The sequence below is a fragment of the Syngnathoides biaculeatus genome, chromosome 7 (genome assembly GCF_019802595.1).
Source record: "Syngnathoides biaculeatus isolate LvHL_M chromosome 7, ASM1980259v1, whole genome shotgun sequence".
NCBI lineage: Eukaryota > Metazoa > Chordata > Actinopteri > Syngnathiformes > Syngnathidae > Syngnathoides > Syngnathoides biaculeatus.
The window spans coordinates 18403095-18423287 of NC_084646.1; the positions used below are offsets into that span (position 1 = coordinate 18403095).

At 40.5% G+C, this 20193-nt stretch overlaps 2 protein-coding genes across 8 annotated transcripts; one reads left to right on the plus strand and one right to left on the minus strand.

Annotated features, from left to right (window-relative positions):
* The first annotated feature begins 82 nt into the window (after window positions 1–82).
* On the plus strand, window positions 83–14753 carry si:zfos-943e10.1 (GRAM domain-containing protein 2B). Of its 7 annotated transcripts, none has more exons than XM_061825187.1 (13): window positions 83–405; window positions 7922–8098; window positions 8600–8663; window positions 9095–9167; window positions 9252–9355; window positions 9462–9560; window positions 9659–9730; window positions 9942–10010; window positions 10130–10292; window positions 10972–11067; window positions 11311–11437; window positions 11684–11791; window positions 12928–14753. In XM_061825187.1, exons 1-13 carry the CDS (start codon window positions 98–100, stop codon window positions 12944–12946), a joined length of 1479 nt encoding a protein of 492 aa, XP_061681171.1. In that variant the 5' UTR covers window positions 83–97; the 3' UTR covers window positions 12947–14753. The 7 variants fall into 7 exon arrangements, with proteins under 7 accessions (XP_061681171.1, XP_061681173.1, XP_061681174.1 ...); XM_061825189.1 differs by having other exon boundaries at window positions 11711–11791; XM_061825190.1 differs by having other exon boundaries at window positions 10196–10292.
* A 1414-nt stretch (window positions 14754–16167) lies between these two features.
* Window positions 16168–19025, minus strand: lim2.2 (lens intrinsic membrane protein 2.2). The gene is made up of 4 exons (XM_061825635.1): window positions 18845–19025; window positions 17860–18000; window positions 17599–17733; window positions 16168–16238 (listed from the first exon to the last, which is right to left on the minus strand). The coding sequence occupies exons 1-4, from the start codon at window positions 19020–19022 to the stop codon at window positions 16168–16170; spliced, it is 525 nt and encodes a 174-aa protein (XP_061681619.1). The 5' UTR covers window positions 19023–19025.
* Between the last annotated feature and the right edge of the window lie 1168 nt (window positions 19026–20193).

Sequence of the window (20193 nt, forward strand, 5' to 3'; positions counted from 1 at the left end):
GATATCTGTGAGCAAGGACAACCCTTTCCCCCCACCTAAGGGAATAGGTGGGCTGTCCCACCAATCTCCCTCATTCTGATTGGATGATGGGTCTGACATGACCGTTTTTAAGCAGCCTCTTCTTGTTGCTCATTGGTCCGCATTCTTGGTTCGATTTGGGCTCATTATCTTAATCAACCGTGGAGGACAGAGTGGGGGGGGGGGAGTTCGAGGCATCATCCGAACGGGAACTGTGCGGCTCGGCTCGGCTCGGCTCGGTCTGGCGTGGCGCTCCTTATCCGCACCAACTGGACCACCACTGGCAGAAAGAAGAATGCTGGAGAACAAGAGGGAGCGCTTGAAAACCTTCCTGCGGAAGATCGACGAGAAGGCCATCGTCAGAATCAAACACTTCATGAAAGAGAGGTGAGCCTGTCCAACGTGTCAATGCTGCTATCATCTGCCGCTCAGCATCACCCAAAGAGCCGGTGCGAACCATTAGCTTTTCATTGACCCAGAAAATATACTTATTGGTGTGTGCTAACAGTCTAACAGTCTTCCTACCACAGGACAGAATGGGTATTGTCAAAGATGTGAAATGTGCGTGAGTTGGAAATATCAACACGACTGCTAATGCTAACGAGTTAGCCACCCCGGAGTCTGAAGATGCTGAGACCTTTAAATGGAGGTTCGTGCCACAGTTAAACGTTTAAGATGCAAAATCAAACTGCAGCTTTAGCTTAAGTTACACAACGCTAGTTATATGTACTTTTTTCTACGAGTTTTGTGTCCAGCCGTTCATTCACACTGTAGGATTTGTTGAGGTAATGAATGGTACAAAAATACCGACGTTACTGTGGTAACTAGTGTTGTACTGGTTAAATGACAATTTTGCCATATTTAAGAGGAGTACTTTGTTGTGTGATCACAACTACAGTGACCAACGGTACTGCTCTGTTCTTAGTAACGTTGATACCTTTCATGACTTCATCCCACTATGTGGTTCACAATGACGTCACTGTTTGTCTTTTCGTATTCTCTGATGATTTCGAAGTGATTTATTACATGATTAGGATTGTTGTGAGTTCTAAATAATTTCTGGTCTGACTTTCTAATGCAGACTACAGTCTTGACAATTGCATCTTTGTAATCCATCAGTCCATCCATCCATTTTCCAAGCAACTTATCCTCACAAGGCTCATGGGAGTGCCGGAGCCTATCCCAGCTAACTACAGGCGAAAGGCAGACTGCACACTGAGCCGTAATTCAAAAGTGTCATTAGCTGTCTTTTGCCCGAAGTTAGTTGGGATAGGCTCCGGCGCTCCTCGGACCCTTGTCAAATGCATGGATGTACACCATAAAAACGAGTTGTACAGCCTACAACGTGATAGTCCCTTCCAGAGTGGTTACAACTAGTCTATCACAAAATGTTATGACTGCAAAATGACAGAGTTTGAGTGGCCTGTAATAACACAACAGCCATGCAGATGTCACGTTGGCTTCCAATTCATGATCCAAGGGGAGAAAAAAATGTATATTATATTTATTGCATTTCTGCAGGCAGTGTTGAACTTTAGTTGAGGGATGTCGTATACGGTCTGGGAAGGTTACATTACGTTTGTAGGAATGTTGAGTAGGAGCTCTCAAACCAGTTGGCCATAGTTGATCAAGTATTCTGTCGAGGCACTGGTAATGAACCCCTCTTTGCCCCTTGCTACAGAGTTTAGGCAGTATAGCCTGTCGGGACACTGCAGAACAGAAGCTTTCTGACTTCCATGAATTTTTTTTCTCTCATTCTTAAGTACTGTTTGTATGGGGCCATGTAAAAATGTACATTTATCCTGGTTTGCCTTAAAAAAAATAAAGTTTTATGGGACAACCCTGATTCATGCTATCGTTAGGGCATGTTTCCAAAACAATGTAGTTAAACAGGAACTTTTTATTTTTTTAAATTACTACTTCTATTTGCCATACACCAACTCGGGAGTGTCAAACCCATTTTTTTGCCATGGGTCACGTTGTTGGTACAATTTCCGTCAGAGGGCTATTTTGACCATCAAACCAAATACAGTTTCATCACCTGATTATGCTATTATATGCACACACACAACTAAATGATGGATCGTTAGTTTTCGAAATAAACATCAAGGATAATAGTTTGTTCAACTACAGTATTGTTCAAGTTACATTAATAGTGGGTATAGAAACAAAAGCAGCTTGTAATATCTCAACATTACTGTTTAGTACATATTAGCAAGAATCATGGAAGTTGACGTGCAGGATTTGCTTTTGCTGGCCACATAAAATGACATGGCGGGCCGGATGAGGGCACCCATGCAGCGAGTTTGAGATGGCTGCAATTTTTTTTTCATTATATCCACCTGATAATCTTTGCATTTCAGAAGTGTTGCTTGATGTTTTAAATCTATATTTGGGGTGTTTAACAGTTTTTGAAGTTATATTTTATCAAATTATTCATTAGATGTGATGAGGCAGCCATTGGTATTTTCCCCCAAATACTTTGCCCACAACACCAAAAATAGTCAATATATAAAGTAATTTAGCATACACACACCCACAACACTGAATACTGCATAGTTCATACAACTGATAATAAACAATACTGCTCATGGAATTTCATGCACATATTTGGCTGCCACCATTTTGCGCGGCAATGTCATGCTGACTTCAAATTGATTCAAATCTCTGCGCCGGTCTGGAGATGACACATCTGATCTAACTATTCCCAGTTCACATGGACATCCAAAAATTGCTCCAGACACTGACACTTTGTTGAGAAGCACTTTACGTACACACCAATTGCTTGTTCACCCAAATCCAAGTCTTTTGAATACTTTGTGCGTGGGCATATAAATTAGGTGACTGAAGGCTAAGGCTTAGTTGGACTCTTCAATGGTGCAGTGTATATATATATATATATATATATATATATATATATATATATATACACACACACACAAACTGTAAACTTTAATGGTTAAGAGGTACAAGTACACATGCTAGTACAGCGTTATTATGGTTCGCTTCTTAAACCTGCTTATCTGTCGATTTTCAGTATTTGAAATGAAAATTTTCAGTATTGTCTTCATAAACATCCACTTTGAGACCCATGTTCAAATGTTTTCATTGCAAGCCTCCAAAGCCAACAGCATTTAGAAGGAAATAGATGAGCTTCGTGTTAAAGTAGATGGGTGCATCTTGATGATTTAATGATTTTACAGCATAACTTCCTGGCCTTTTTCCACTCACGTGTGCGCCCATTGGGAAGATTTGAAGAATGATCCCCTCTGTCTGCATCACCAGTCCAGTTATAGGATTTGATGCAAGGTGCTGTGTGCACAGGGCCACATGACTTTCTCACAAACACACATTCAGTAATACACGCACGCAAAGGCATAACTTTCTGCAGACTGAAGTCTGGCAAGCTGCCATTAACTGCATTTTATTTTGCCCGAACAAATAGCTCACTTCCCTGCCCTTCCTGTCTGCTCTGTTGAAGCTCAAACACTTCGGCTGGATTTATACTGCAAGTCCAAATACCCATCCCTCTGTTAATGCCTACGTTTAAAAAAAAAAAGAAATCAAGGGATACATATCTGATATAAATGTTGTTACATTGATCCAACACTTGCAACAATGTGTGTTCAGATGCTGAATATAATGAAAGTGTCAACGATTATTTAAATTGAAAACATCTGTTATAATAATCATTAAATACAGTTTATTTGAACTGGACAGCTAAATTCACCATTGGTCCTTCCAAAAAAATGGAAAGGAGAATAATCAGAGTTAAAATTAGGTGTCTACTTTACCCTTATTGTCATACTTATCTCATGTGCAGTGTCACATGGGTGAAGACAACCTTAAGAAGGTCGGTAAAATGTTCACATTTAAACATAACAGCATCTTACCAAAGTTCTGTTGAAGATAGCAAAATGCACAGCAGTTAAAGAAAGTAGGTCACATTTTAAAATGTTTGGCATTAAAAGGTACAGGATATTCAATAACATTTTGCTTGTATTTGATAGTATATATGCCTGGAATATGTCTGTCTCAAAACTGCTCATTGTGGCAGATTTACTGGTAACGCTGGAAGTTTGAAGGACAACAAGCCATTTCTCTCCAGAAGATGGCACCCTGACACAATGGGATGTGCTTTTTCTCAGCTTTTGTTAGTGGGCTCTGTGGAACTGACATCATCTTTGGCTGTAAAACTCTTGGGTGGCATTAGCCAATTAAAGCAGTTATAATGTCAGTGCTTTTGTGATTGTACAGAATTCAGTAAAATATACAAACTCATTGTTGGCTTTATTCCGAAATCCGCTATCATATTCTGTACGTAAGATATTTTTTAATCGCCCCCATGAAACACTTTACCATTTCATTCCGAACTGCTGCCTGTCCATGAGTGTACACATCTGTTAGTTGACTTGAAGCTTGTTTTTTATTTTACCAAGACTCTCAGACAGGGCTTACCATACTGCGCCTCTCTTACCAAAGTCATCTGGGATAGTGAAGATAAGCACTACAGAGAATAGTTTTTGTTGATGTGTAGTAATAAACCCAAAAATAAGATTGACTGTAACTAGTCTCGTTTCCAAAATTTCTGTGGTGATCGCTGACGCACACTACATTATTATAATCCTTGACCATATTTTCTAAAACCCATCCCATCTCAAATATGGTACAGTCTGCTTTTTATCCTGTATTAACACTGTGAGATTAGCTCTATTAGCATGTCTATTGAACTAGGTCCTTTTCACTAAAACTCCTTCTTGTTAAATTGGGTGATTTAAGGGCTAATTTAAAAAGTAAATGGCCCACCCATAGGTTTCTTACCCCCCACCATTTACCTCCTACTGCTACAACCATTTCCATAACACAGGCTTTGACAACTACAAAAGACCAAGCTTTTTAAAGACTCCAACCATGTTTTTTTTTTGAGGTTCTTTAGTTCATTCTCTAATTTGAATTTTACTCTCCTTGCTTGTGTTGGTTCTTGGTTGTTATCAAGTTTTGTTCCAGAAAAAAATAAACCGTTATTTCTTTTACATTAGTCAATCAATATTTCTGAAGTGAAAAAGGTGGAGGTTTGAAACAGTTAAAGAACAATGTGGAGGAAAGGTGTTGTTTAGCATGGATAGAAAGTCCCAAACCAAGAGAGAACAATTTTGCTGAGGTTCTGGAAAGGTAAAACTAAGAAAATGTCCAAATCATTAACTCTATTATTGAAATAATAATTCTCTGAATGATTCAAATTCATATCCAGCAGTCCTGCAACCCTCGTGAAGATGGGCGGTTCTGAAAATGAATGGATGGATGGATGGATGGTTAGAAATAAGTTTCTCAAACCAGGGCTGTCAACTTGCCTTTAATTGTTTCAGTCAGACTAGCGTTATGGTTGTTAAAGCTTCACAAAGATTTCCCTTTTTATTTTTAGCAGTATTCCGGTGAGCTCAATGGATTAATTAAGTGTATAATGTGATCTGGAGACACATTATTCACTGTCTGTCTGTAGTTTCATTTGAGAAGCAATCCTCATGTGATGCAACTTCCCGAGAAAATACAACAAATGGAGATCAACTCAAATTAAAATTGAGAACGATTTCATATGCACCATCTTGTAGTGTTGTGGCCACGCAGGGCTCAAGCTCGGAAATAGACCGAAGGTGTGACATTTTTCAATTCTATCTAATGAAACAGTTTTGACAATGTTTGTTGCCTGACAAATCCACAAGGGAAAATACATTTCGGCTTTCATTAGATTGTCATTGTCTAAGGTCTACATGTATTTGATTCATGTCAGCGGTGTGTAGTAAACAGCGGAACCTACCACCCTTGCGTCTTTCAAGACCTTTAGGAGCCAGAGCCACCTGGAAAGTGCAAAAATGTCCTGCCGCAGACTCTGCAATTAATTCAGTTCATTACAGTCTCACGGTGTAAATGAAGTAAGGAATTGTCAATGAAGGGTGTCAGGTGTTGAAAGTAACACCCCCTTTTGACCTTGTTGGTGTTTCCATTCAACAGCCCCCGACCCCCACCCCCTTTACAAACCTATGATGATAGCCTTTGAATACAGTTTTTATTCCAGTTAGTTAAGCCTCGTAAAGGGAAATAGAGCAGACACAGACAGAACAAATGTTTGTGTGATGCTTGTCTGCAGACCAGGTGGCTGGGCAAATACCATCTTGTCACAACATTGGAGCTGCTGAAAGATCTGTAGTAGACATGCCTACAAGATAGAACTTGAATGATCCCACAACTCCCGTCTTTTACTGTGTATAGTTAATCGGGCATAATGACATGGTTTGCCTCCAGATGAGGATGCATGGCATGACTTCGTCCCTTTACCATGCTGAAGTTATTTAAACTTTAGATTCTATGCAGTGATGCAGCGCAAAGCATTTTCACCTGGGAGACACCAACTAGGTGATCCTGTGGTGATACATAATTATGTTTAGTTACTGTACCTATAATTAAAATGTGTGCTGCCGCCCTTTTTAGGATTGACCAAGTGCCTGAGAAACCTTTTTGTAATATGATCCTGCACCACTCCTAGTTCAGGGCTGATTGGCTAGTTTGAGGATTTGACTTTTTTTTTTTTTTTTTTGCATCTGCTTTGCTTGTTCACAAAAAGAAAAATATCTTGTCGTTATACACCACTTGTCAGTGGAGGGTTTTATTTGAATGTTTTTGTGAGCTGTGAACTGCCTCTGTGTGCATATGTATAAAGTGCACTGTTTGTTTGTGCAATGGTATGTGTGCTCCGCTTCGGAGGCGTGGCTAGTTCTGACGTCAACCTCTTACGGAGTGTCACACCACCACAAGCACATACGGTGGTGGCTTCCTCTTTCGGCACATTCATACAAAAACAGCAGTAAGAAGACTGGATTTTAGCTGAAAGGATCAGCATTAAATGGACTCTGGATCTAGTTTTTGCCATTTTTTTTCTTTGGGGTCATGGCATGATGCCAGTTTTATTTTAATACAAGTTTAGAGTTATTCTAAGAAAAGGAAATGCCAACTGTCAGTAGGTATATGAATTTCCGTTCATCAAAAAGATTAAAATTTTCCAGGTGAGTTGGTCGTCTTCACCCTCCCACCATAGTTAATGTATCGTTTTGTGTCTTTTGTTACTGTATTTAGCGCTTGTATTATTTAAACCTCTACATCGATCAGTTGTTACATCGGTTTTTTTTTTTCAAGGAGATTCAAAAAACTTTGTTGCATTTCAGCTATATTTACGAAACTGAAACCAACACTTTTTTTCTTTTCTTTTTTTTTAAACGAACGCATGAAGTCTTTAACGACTTAACACAATATACAATTAAAAGAGGGAGCAACTTTAACCTACACGTTTGTGTCGTTTAGTGACCAGTGTTAAACCAAATAAGGACGTATTTTGTTTGAAATTTTATTTTAAACAGTAGTGTTGCTCTTTGCTTGAGCCTACTCTCGTTTTTTTTTAAAGGGTATAATAGCTAGAGAATGCAAGAAATGGTTATAATTAACAAGTTTTTGAGAAATTCGTTGGGTTTGATTTCAGATGTGTTCTCTCACCTGTGGTCCACTTCCCAAGTCCTATGTTGTGAACAACCACTGTATTTGCTGTCATAATCAACGTTCACACAGCATGTTTCCGTAGATGAAATATTGTGTTTTAAAAAAAAAAAAAGTTTCTCAATAATACCCACTCACTTGTTGTTGAAAGTAAGAACTACGGTTGTGTAATTAATGGCTGAGAGCGCTATAGATTATAGAGCCACGTGTTCTACTCTTGGGAAGGGTGGGATGGATGTCCTATTTGCCGTGCAATATTATCATGGAAAAAAGTGTTGTTCTCACCTGTGTGTGTGCACATCAAATGGATTCTCATGGAACAAAAACTTCATTAAATTCATTCTTCTTTTCCAATGTCTAGCAGCTACCCAGTGGAGAGCAGTGGTGGTGGAGTGCCAGCCAAATTGAAGAAGAGCAGGAGCACCTCAAGCAAAGACAGTGTCAAAAAAGCTGAGGCCAGGAAGACGTTGAGTCTGGAGGCTGCGCAGCTGGAGATCCAAGAGCAGCACAAAACCCTCACCAGACAGTTGGCCATCAGGTACGAGGCCCTCAAACAATTTCTGTTGGAGCTACTGCCAATAATAGTTTGTGAACAAGTATAACGGGTTAAATCATCGGCCGACTGGCTTGCTGTAACGTTGTCACAAAACAACTTGAATCACAAGACTCGACAAGCTGTTGTGCCATGTGGTGACACACATGACTGCGCTGCTCAGGGTTTCCTCTCACATGATTTTAATGGGTGAATCTTTCATGGCATCAAGGGGGCTCAATCATGTGATCGGTGAGGCTCTTCCATCAGATGATTAGCATGACATTTCAAACACGTCAAGCAGCAGTCAGTGTAAATCTATCCATTTGAATGCAGATGGCTGTCTTGACTGCAACAAAAGAGGCTTAAAAGGGTTAACAAGTAGAGTTGTTGACAACTTGAACGTATATACGCTCACTTACACGCTTTTTGAAAGATCATTTGAATTTGTTGTGATCTGAGCAAAGTTATTGTTAATGTACAACTAAGTATCTCCTCTATTTATAGGTCGCAAACTTTCGATGTTGACTCCAGCAGCTTCCAAAGGACTCAGGGCAGTGGCGCACAAAGTGTAAGTCCATCTTAACTTTTGAAGTGCAAACTGGTAATGTTTGGAAGAGGCTGTGGCTCTCTCTTGTTGAGAGGCATGTGCAAACACAACCGTCACACTCGGAATGCAGCACAATACCTGCAAGTTGAGCCCTCAATTCACTGATGTGATTACCTTAAACAAACCGTAGAATATTTCTCATTCATATTATGCAGTTATATTTGCCAGGCAAATTGCTATATTTATGTATTCATTTATTTATTCCCCACACTCCCATCCCTCTTCTGTGAGGGCATTTTTCTGACATACAATTTTAGTTTTCAACTTGGCAACTTGGGCAGGTGTTTCAATGTTGCATTTTGCTGAGCATGGGAAAAAAAGAGGGGTTGGATGAATGTCTGGTTCCCTTTTTTTCCCCTATGAAATGCATATAAAATCTTCTGTCTTTTTAGAGCTTCATAAAGCACAATGCAACATTCCACAAGTTGTTTCCAGACATTCCAGAAAGTGAAGACTTGATACACGGTAGGTGGGCGTGAATAAAACAATTACCTTTTTGCGTGACTCAAGCCAACGTCCGAGAATGAAGTTTACCGCTTCTTTTCCCAGCATACGTGTGTGCCCTGCAAAAGGAAGTGCCCTACCATGGTCGACTGTACATCACAAGCAGCCATGCCTGTTTCCACTCGTCTGTTCTGCTGAAAGACACTAAGGTAGGCAGGGCAGCCTGTTGCAGCATCTTCACAAGCTTTCCTCAACCGAGGGACGCAGTTTCAACAAAAAAATTAATTTGTTTGTTTCCCGTTCATGCCATGGCAGGTAGTGATCCCTGTCTCCAGCATTTGCGTTGTCAAAAAGCAGAACACTGCTTTGCTGGTACCCAACGCCTTGTCAGTCCGAACCACGGAAGGAGAAAAGGTTAGTTTTCTTCTCTAGGCCAACAGCGCTTGTAATTAGCTTGGTTAACTAGGCATGCAACTAATGTTCTCTCTGTCCTGTTCCCTGATAATGTTCAGTCCCTGTTTGTCTCGTTACGGAACCGAGAAGCATGCTATCAGCTGCTGTGCTCTGTCTGTCCTCAGCTTGAGGTGAGTGGTCTGGGACGTCACTATTCTTTTAATCACAAGTTGGTGAAACTTTAGATAAGAGTAATCCAAGTGATTCCAATAGTGCCAATGTGGAACAAACTAATATTTTGAAAATCCTTAATCTTTAACACTTCCCCTTTGTTTATTTGTTCCAAAGTGACTAGCAAATATGTTCAGCACCGGCATCATAAGTTTGCGTTTTGTTTTGCAGGACCGCAGCACCAACAGTAGCCCCGTCATCTCCTCTGCTGAACATAGCTTTGACAAGAGCAAACTTGTTGTAAGTAACTTGTTATGCTCTGTTTTGTTTTGTTTTTTTTGCTCCTTACTGCTGCTGCTTTGTATGTTGTGAAACCATAATATCGCTTCATGTCTCATTTTTCTCCATGATGCCCTCAGTCTACACGGCCGCAGAAGTGTGCTGCGGAATTAACTCACGATTGTGTCTGTGTACCGTCATGGCAGAACTCCAGCCAGTCCAGTCTGGATGGAAGCTTTGAGCAGTTCGTTGGCTCTGAGCCGCAGGCATTACAGGACAAACCTCTGCACAATCCAAACAAAGGTGAGGAGTCTACACTTGTCATGAATATTACCGGGTTGAAGTGACGTAGTCATTGTGGCACTTGAACTAGTTTTTTATTCATCCAAGTCCGACATTGATAAGTCAAAGATCCAAAAGCACTCATTTACAGTATGTTTACACATGCCTCTTAATAAATGGCAGAACAGCTGTGAGACATGATTTTAAACTCTGATGTAGTAACTACAACAAACAAATCCCCAAATCAAATCATCCTTTGTAACACATAAACTGATTTTTTTTTCTTTTTTTTTTAGACTGACAATAATGCATCCCTATTTTGTTAGTTCATGACACTTAAAATGTAATGTTTTCAAACACTGAATCAAAGTTATTCATCAGGATTTCTTTAATCTACACTTTTTACACTGTTGATCAGTGCACAATAATTCCATGAAAGCGTTTGTAGTGAAATGAGCAAAGATATTGAAGTTGGCTTGGTTTGTAATATTTAGCAAGTAGGAATGAGCTACTCTTCATAACTGAAAGGTGCATCGTTGCTGCCTAGCAAAGCAGACGCAAATATTGTTTAGAGAAAGATCAAATTGCGGGCCGTGAAATGAAAGTGTGAAAAAGTGTTAAGAACGAACAGTCCGTAATCTGATGAATTTTCCTGTGTAAATGTAATGATGGGTGTCTCCCTCCCTCCCTTTTTATGCAGAGACCTCACTGCCTAATGGAAAAGGCTCTACTTTCAAGAGCCTGCATGAGCAGCAGAGTGAGACCTCGTCTTCGGGGGATGATTTGTCCGTTTCAGGTATCAAAAGCAATCCTTCGGTGGCAGTGTGCCCTGGTTAACTGCCAGTTCATTCAAAGTATCTGGGAAGATCATATTGCATGTTTGTTTAATTCCAGTGCAGATGATAATACTCGAACCAAATAGCACGGCATTTTTCTGTTATTGCAGCTTCACGTGTCTGCTCTTCAATAAATGATGCCGGAAAGCCAAATTTAGATGCAGCCTGCTGACATGACATTGACACTAATGCTGTCCTTGCAGGTCTACCCCGAGCCCCCCCAGTTCCAGGTAGCTCATGGATTTGGAATGTGACTGAGAAGGCCAAGTCTCTGCTGGTTCAGAGAGAGGCCAGCACCCTCAACACGCTGCTCGTCATCTACTTGATACTGTAAGTTGCTTTGTCTTCAATCTTTACCTCAACTCTTCCTTCCCCGCGTTAAGACAAATCTACATCTCAGTCCTAATGCAAAAAAGATATGTATATACAAAATCTTCTTAGTTCAAAGTTTGATGTTTGACAAATAGCAAACAGTTCAGCAAAAGTGATTGTGTCCGCACAACACTTCAAGGACTTACTATGCCCACATCGTGAGTGGGATGCGCATGTTTTTTTCAACATGTCTCTGCTCCTCAGGGTGGTAATGCTGCTGGTGTCTTCCAGCTACATCGGGTTACGTATTGTGGCCCTGGAGGAACAACTGATGTCACTTGGTGCACTGCCCGAGTTCACATTACACAGCAGGTAAGTTGTTGTTCAAGCCAACCACAAATCAAATTAATTGAGCAATAGTTAATGCTACCGTTTGGGCATGAAGAGGTGTTGGCACATTTATACTGAAATGCATGAATGCACTCTTTAAGTAAATAAAAATAGAGCCAAAGCAATTTGTTCAGAAATCGAATGCTCAGATATTCTTTTGCTGAGCTAAAAAGCCAAAGACAGAACATAATTGAGGACTACAGTAAAAATTCCTGAGGGCGAATAACATTTTTCTGAGGTTCAGCTGTTGACCATCCATATCCACAATTTCATGTAGAAAGAAATGAAAATGTTAAAACAAGAATTTATGCTTAACCTTAACTGTGATGACGAGTGACTGACAATTTTGAAGAGCAAGGAGCAATCTTTTTCAGTCTGGAAAGCAAGGCACCATGCATAATGACTTCGACTTCATAGAATTTATAGTTTTAACAGTGACATCCACAAAGGTAAAACGGAGACAACTGTTGAATAGTAACAAACGTACAGAGAGATCTCTACATGTGTTGTGCTTCATAATGACTATACAACACACTTAAGTGTACGTTCTAGCCTATACTTTTTGAGTTGCACCTTTTTTACAAAATTTTAATGAGCTGCAAAATCAAAATCTTTGGTCCTCAATGCCATTGTTCATTGAATTCAAAATTTACAATGTATGATCCATCAAAGCACAACTTTAAAGATTACTTTAAAGACCAACCGAAAAATTTATTAGTCGCAGGTAAAATAATAATTTAAAAAACAAAAAAGTACCAAATTATGTTGTATTTAAGTATTCATTGAGTGCAATGTGTTAGTTTTAGAATAAACTCAAACCAGAGTGTCAATAAACAGCTGCAAGCACACTCATTGGGAGCAAAATAATTTTCAGTAGCTCGCACAGCATGCTAGGAACTAAAATCAACATGGGTGCGTTTGATTATAGTGTTTTTAAGACAGTGACAGGACAAAATGGAAATCCGGATTAAATTTCCATTAATCTTGTCTTTAAATTTACTATTTACTGGGGTCTCCGTCACTGCCCCTGAATATGGCCTACGCATTCAGAGATTTGCTTGTCACGCTTATCCACATACTTTTCACTGTGCACACTCACGCTATTTCCTCTTCTTCAGGTACCGCCAAGACACATAACACTCAGCGACGGGAGAGATAGAACGACTGACTAGTGACTTGGAGGATAACTTCCAGCGGAAGACATTTCATGTCACGTCAAGCGAAAAGTGGCCAACCTGTGCAATTTCAGAGACAATTTTTAAACTTGAAGGGCTAATCTTGCAGTAGTTAAAAAAAAAAACAACAAGAAGAAGAAGAAGAAAAAAGAGATGCCACCATTTAGTTGCAAATAGCCGAGCCAAAACGCATGTACATCCTGCCTGGTTGCAGTGTGTCTTGCTGTGAGGACCAAAGCCAAGCCTGGAGGACGTAGGAGCGACTGTTCTGCATCATCTTCCTCTACCTTCAGCATGCTGACTGAACAGGGCTAGACCGATCAGCATTAGCCAGCTGTCGCGCTCACCAACACACCCCCAGCACCGCAAACGTCGCGCTGCCGCTAGCCAAAGATGTGCACAACTCTGCATGGCGTTCACCCTCGCCCTTCCGTCTTTGCAGCAGTATGACCGCGTCTGTCTTCTTGGAAACTTGGGTACCTCTCTTTTGAATGTCTTCTCTTCCTTACCAGCTTTGGGCTGAAATGATGATGATGATGATGATCTGCCCACAAAGGCTTCTCCTGCTGTTCTACACTCTTTCTTGTCTTTGAAGTGATTCAACAAGTTTAATGATCTATGCTCAGAGGTTGTTTGGCATAATCAATGCATACATAGTTGGTGGAAAAGGTGGGCATCCTGTTTCAATGCATTGTTGGGAGAAGAAGTGGTTTTTTTTGGACAAAGTGGCGTTTCTACATTTCCAGTCAAGTTTCAGCAAGGTCCACCAATGATGTAACTCTAATGTTCATTTGTGTGTCTGCATTAAGGAAACCTGACTGACTTAATACTGTGCTTGTTGATAAGGTCCAAATTTCAGCAACAACAATAATAGCTCCAAAAAAAATTTCAAAATGTAACAAATGACTATTATGCAGGGCAAAATGTTTTTTTGTTTTTATTTCTGTGTGCTGTTGTTCAAATCACACAAAGAAAATGTGGGAAAAAGAAAAAGGGGGAAAAATACTTGATGTGAGTTAAAGGAATGAGTGCACTTTACCAAATGTGTTGTGCCTGTCACAATCCAAGACACTTTTGGATTGAGTGGAAATGACGTTTTGGGTGTTTGTCTGACGGTGCTTAGACCTTTCTTTGTTTCGAAGTGTCTTCACTCAGGGCTGGTGGACACGACCCACCAAGTAGACATTCCTTTGTCATTTCAAAGTCTCGTGCTCGTCATTGGGCTTCACGTCTTGACTTGGGTGCTTCTCTACAGTCCCGTTGAGAGAGAGAGAGAGAGAGAGAGAGAGAGAGAGAGAGAGATCACCGTTTGACTATGAGTTTGATTTGTCTTTATTGCTTGACTTTTTTTTTTTTTTTATCCTTAAGAGCCTCTCCCACCTGCTTGATGATGCACATCCACACCACAGCTCACGCTCTGTTGTTGTGGAAGCTCTCCTTTCCCAACATGGAGCAGACTTGATTCAAAAGTGCGTCACAAGTTCAATTTGCTGCATTACCCACGCGCAGTACTGTCAGTCTCCCAGCAGGGGGTAGCACACGCACATCTTCTGTCCTCAAGCCAATACGATGCAAATATCCTAAGGAGGACAGCATTTGTGTGGATTTGCACTATTCACAGTGTACATTTTGTAACCATTGTTAATGTCCTTAATTATACTATTGCCCTATAAATATATATAAATATTTATTTGCATTCTGTGTAATTCAAAGTAGTCTCTGTGAGATGACTTTGCTTTTGCTGAAAATAAATCAAATGTTGCAAAGAACTGTTGTTTTCGTTTCATCCGTCGTCCTCAGGACAGGACTCTTCCCCCCCGCCCCCACTTTCTCATTTGGAGAAGCAGACAATGTTAAAATTATGCCCTAGAAGAGCTTTACCAGTTGTCAGCAGGTCATTGTGTGTCGACCTGGGCATGCAGATATGTTGGAGACGAAAGTTTTTACGATATCCACCCATTTTCTTTGCTGCTTATACTCACGAGGGTTGCGAGGAGTGCTGGAGCCTATCCCAGCTGTCAACGGGCAGGAGGCCGGGTACAACCTGAATAGGTTGCCAGCCAATCGCAGGGCATTTCGAGACAAACAACCACACTCACAATCACACCTAGGGGCAATTTAGAGCGTCCAATTAATGTTGCATGTTTTGGGGATGTGGGAGGAAACTGGAGGGCCCGGAGGAAACCCACGCTGGCACGGGGAGACTATGCAAAATCCACACAGGGAGGCTCGGGATCAAACCCGGGTCCTCAGAACTGTGTGGCCAATGCCTTACCAGCTCAATCACCGCCCCACCTTTTTACATCATATGGAAAAAGTATCTAATAACGTTATCATTTTTTCTCCAAGAGGAATTTTCTGAAGTAATTTGTTGTCAAGCCGAAATGGTAGATTGTCCCCTACATGATGGCAAAAATATGGTGACTATTGCATGAGTGACGTATTGAATTGTGATCCATCTAGAAAAGTATAAGCGCGCCACCTGGTGGAGCAACTTGCACACTGCTGCTGCTTTTTCATTGCTTCTGCATTATGCCCATGTACAGTACTGTAGATTCAAATGAGATTCAGTACAGTAGCTAATTAAATGCTACCTTTATAGTAAAAATGCATTCTTTTGTTTTGACATACATAATGCTTTTGATACATGAATTCATGCGTTCCACTTTCTATTTCTAATCATGTTCACAGTCTATTTAACTGTAAAGGTATCAACATAACATGCTAATTTTTATTTGCAGTGCCAGTGGAGTACTACTGTACAACAGGTTTTAGGTGTGTACAAATAAAAGTAGTGTGCAAAGCTCTTAGGGCGCCACTAGTTCCGTTGTTTTAATGGCCGTTTTCCATAGAGGCCATTTTGACAGTGCGGACATAGATTTGTGCAGCATTAATGCTGTTAGTTAGTTAGTGTCAGCAGCGTAGTAAAGTTAAAATTATTGCTCGTAATGAGAAAGCCAAATTCAATTCTAGTCGGTTTTAGCTTATCCAAGCTGCTTTCAATATAATATGGGGGAGCAGGGATAAAACAACGAAGCATCGGGTGACCTGACAGTTCGACACAGACTTGTACTGTATATTTTTTTATTTATCTATAGCAGAGAAAGCACGCAGGACATGTATGATTTGTCTTTATTCTAACTAGTGGCAAGCATCAGTTGCATTGCCGCAGTGCGCTGTGGTTCAACTGTCAGGGACATTTGCAGGTGAAGGTTCTGCAGTTGTACGCTGGTAAGCGCAGAGCTGAAACACACCTAAGACGGAGGAGAGGGAATTATTATTATTATTTATTATGCATGTGTAATGACATGATTATGAATGGAGGTTAGTCACAATCAAATAAAATACTCTCAAATGAACTACTAATGATAGATACATTTTAAATACGCTATAATCATGTGGACCATGTGAAATTTAATCAAACAGTATGTGAAAAAAGTACATATAGACTTAAGACTAATTTTAAAAATGCTAACATATTGGCTACAGCAATAAATATTGACGTGGGCTCCTAATGTGACAAATTGAAGTCACAGTAATTGTTCTCATTCTTATTCTTACCGTGTAGTACATAAATTTATCACCACCTCACAGTGTGTGGCTTATGTCACACCTGCACTCCCACAACAGGATTAATAATTTTTAAAGTATTTTCTAAGGTTTCTGGAATGATAATCAACCACCGTGTCAACGCCCTTAGACACAAAATGTTATTTTGGATTCTAAAAATTGAAACAATTGTAAAGCTTCTCATTTATCTATCTGTTGTTTCATTTATCCATCCATCCATTCATCCATCCATCAATTTTCTTAGCCACTTATCCTCACGAGGGTCCCGGGAGTGCAGGAGCCTATGCAAGCTGTCAAAGGGCAGGAGGCGGGGTACACCCTGAACTGGTTGCCAGCCAATCGCAGGGCACATAGAGACAAACAGCCGCACTCACAATCACACCTAGGGGCATTTTAGAGTTTCCAATTAATGTTGCATGTTTTTGGGATGTGGGAGGAAACCGGAGTGCCCGGAAAAAACCCACACAGGCACAGGGACAACATGCAAACTCCACAAAGGCTGGTCCAGGATTGAACCCGGGACCTCAGAACTGTGAGGACAACGCTTTCCAGCTGACCCACCGTGCTGCCCCCAAAATTCATTATTTCCCTTAATTTAGATACATATATAATGATGTCTGTCAAATTAGCAAAATTCAATTTACCTATTATTAAAATTGTTTTACCATTTTTAAAAAAACCAAAAATGTTTAGTATATAAAAGCTATCTTTGATTATTATTGAGACTTCTGAGTTTGAAATTCTTCATTCCTGTTCGAAATTGTAATAAGTCGATAAATTGCAAGACTCTGCATTAAAGCACTTCCTTATGCTGGATGGTGTTTGGGGTGGTGTACAATATACTGAAATCTGTTTTGTACTACTGCATTTTTTTGTAAATTAAGAGGGGCAATTTATCTAACATCACGTCCAATAACATACACAACACATGAAATAGTGTGTGTCAAATGTGAACATTAATGAAGCATAGTGATAACTGTAACTACATGTACACAGTAAATTAATTGATTGCTGGATACCTTCACGATTGATACGAGTAAATACCTGCTGCAAAAGCCAGGATGACGGCCACCCAGCCAATGATGTAGGACCACGAAAATCGCCAGTCCAAGAACCGTTTCCCAAAGAAAGTGACGGTCACGCCCGTGTAGATGGAGAGAGCCAAAAGAGCAAGAAAACCTGCACGAGAGCCACCAACAAGTCTTCCGTGCATCATATCATGTTGAGAAAGTCGGAATTTGATGCTTGCATAGGTTGAATTACACGTGGAAAACAGTTTACAGATAATTATATTTTCCGTGTTACCTGAAAGGACCAGGGCAATGCCCCCCATGCGGACCCTCTTGTTCTTGGTCCCATTGGTGAAAGCGCTCAGGCCGAGCACCACGCCAGCAAAGCAGCTGAGCACAGCCAGCAGCATGAAGGCCCGGGTCGCATCCCAGAAGGCTGGAGGTCACCCGGGCATCCGGTTAGTGTTTCCACAAATAAAAAATATACTACTACACTTTTTCACCTGTGAGCTTCCCCCACTGAACTGAATGGAAATTTCATTAATCCGTTGCAACCTCCCAAAAAATCACGTTTTTTAAATAAGGAAAATAGCTTCCCATTTTGCTTTGTATAAACAGAAAAGAAAACAATAATAAAACACTATAATTCGATATAATGTGAGGCAATTAGCAGTCTATGCATCATGAGTAAATCATTGTGTTTCCTTTATCTGTGTGTTGTCATAACACAAAAATATGGATATACTGTACATGGAGACAGTTGTGAGTAAGCTGCAGTAATAGTTGTTTTATTTTAACAGATAATATGTGAATCTTGTTATATTCTCTGCCTACATGTGTTGCTCCACTGTTCGTGTTCAACTATCCGTTGCTTGTAAGTTTAGAACACCATCACAATTTTAGTCATTTTGGGTTATTTGTTAACATGAAGCTAAGCAGACTAGGGCAAAGTCAATGAAAGCTGTATGTTTATTTATAATTGAATGTACGCATGATCATCTTTTTTGTGGGTTTGGTTTGACATCAAACTTCAACTGGGAGCACCGCCATTCTTGAATCACTTTTTTTTTTTCATTATCTACCAAACTGCTACTTGTTGTGACGTGAGTTGACTTCACCAGCACCGTACTTGTCTCTTAACTCAAATTTTTGCACTCAAATCAAAGCAGTAAATCACAAGAAAGACAGCTCGCATCTAAAAAAAAAAAACCCAAACCAAAACCAAAACTCGTGTGTAGTGGTCTCGTGTCTTGTCGACGGAAAAATTCTCTGGGCCTTACCTACAGTGATGGTGTGAGCGTGACATTTGTGGTTGATGCAAAACCTCCAAAGGCCCTGATTGGCTGAGCTACCCGAGTATCGATATTGCATCCAGAAGTCGGTAGCTGTGGAGACGATGAAAAGCACCAGGGCAGCCACACCGCAGAGTGTGCCTCCTCCAGCCAGAGTGTACAGCATGTTGGAGAAGTTGCCAAAACCTCTCTCCTCCTGTACGGAGAGAGCGATAGGGCAGAAGGAGAAATTCATTCAGAAATATTTGCATAAAAAAAAAAAAAATGAATTTGACCCAGTCATACATTTTGGCTCTCAGTATGACAGGATCTCATTGTTTGAGTGAGGTGGGGGTGGGTGGGGGTACGTGACAGTAGCAACAGTAAATTCAATGCAACCACTAGAAGACATTTTAGCAATTGTAAAAGCGAAGAGAAATGTTTTCAACGGACAGTGTTTTCATAGGTTGGTGAAACGGGTTTAGGCTAGCAAAACACTTGAGCCATCATCGCAGTGACAATGAGAGTGCATGATAGGCAGCTCGGAGCCATTGTTCACTAATTCTCCCTTCCCAACACACAATAATCTGCCAATAATGGGCAAGTGAAGTGTCAGCAGTTTCTTTGTGGCTCAAACCAAACACAGGTTGATCATTTCAAAGACTAATTTACACTTCTATGAATTAACTTCAACATGTTTTTTTTTCAAATGTACAAAACACACATGATTCTGTCCAACATTAGAAATTAACTGCATATTCCAAGGCGAGTTAAAACCATTTGTTTTTTTTTTACAGTGAAGCAAAGAAACTCCAGACGTCACTTGCAGTTTCACCTTGAGTTTTGAGGCTTCTTCACACCGTTGTCTTTTGGAACCACAAAAAATATATCATCCAGAGTATCGATATGCTCAAAAGTCCATTTTTGTTTCTTTTTTCTGATACCTCTTGCTCGCTTGGGTGGTCCCTCCAGGCTGGCTGGCTTTACAGCCCGCGTATGCTTTTTAAGCCCCCCAAATGTCGACTCACATTGTCCCCCTCACAAAGGAGCGAATGATCGAGCGCAGCATGTGAGTGATGACAGTTTCTCTTTTACTCTCCAGTGACCTTCATCCCTCCCGCAAACCTATCCGTCCCATATGTTTTTGTATCCGACTTTCTTCATTATATCAGCGGTCATCATACCTAATTTGGCAATCAAGAATGGATGCCATATTTGGGTCAACAGGACCAAGCCCCCTTGCACGAAAGCCCACTGTATGGAAATACTGTATGGGTCTTATCACAATATCATTTTATCCTACAGGTGAACAATATGTTACGCTATCGGTTCACACAACACTGTTGACCTTCCAGCAG

Excerpts from the sequence above, each read along its gene's own strand:
- lim2.2 (XM_061825635.1), bottom strand. The coding sequence starts at position 19,022 with ATGCTGTACACTCTGGCTGGAGGAGGCACACTCTGCGGTGTGGCTGCC. Across the intron at positions 18,001-18,844 it reads CGCTCACACCATCACTGTAG|CCTTCTGGGATGCGACCCGG; the intron begins GTAAGGCCCAGA and ends GGTGACCTCCAG. Across the intron at positions 16,239-17,598 it reads CATCCTGGCTTTTGCAGCAG|GTGTGTTTCAGCTCTGCGCT; the intron begins GTATTTACTCGT and ends CCTCCGTCTTAG.
- si:zfos-943e10.1 (XM_061825187.1), top strand. The coding sequence starts at position 98 with ATGACCGTTTTTAAGCAGCCTCTTCTTGTTGCTCATTGGTCCGCATTC. Across the intron at positions 8,664-9,094 it reads AGGGCAGTGGCGCACAAAGT|AGCTTCATAAAGCACAATGC; the intron begins GTAAGTCCATCT and ends CTGTCTTTTTAG. Across the intron at positions 10,293-10,971 it reads TCTGCACAATCCAAACAAAG|AGACCTCACTGCCTAATGGA; the intron begins GTGAGGAGTCTA and ends CTTTTTATGCAG.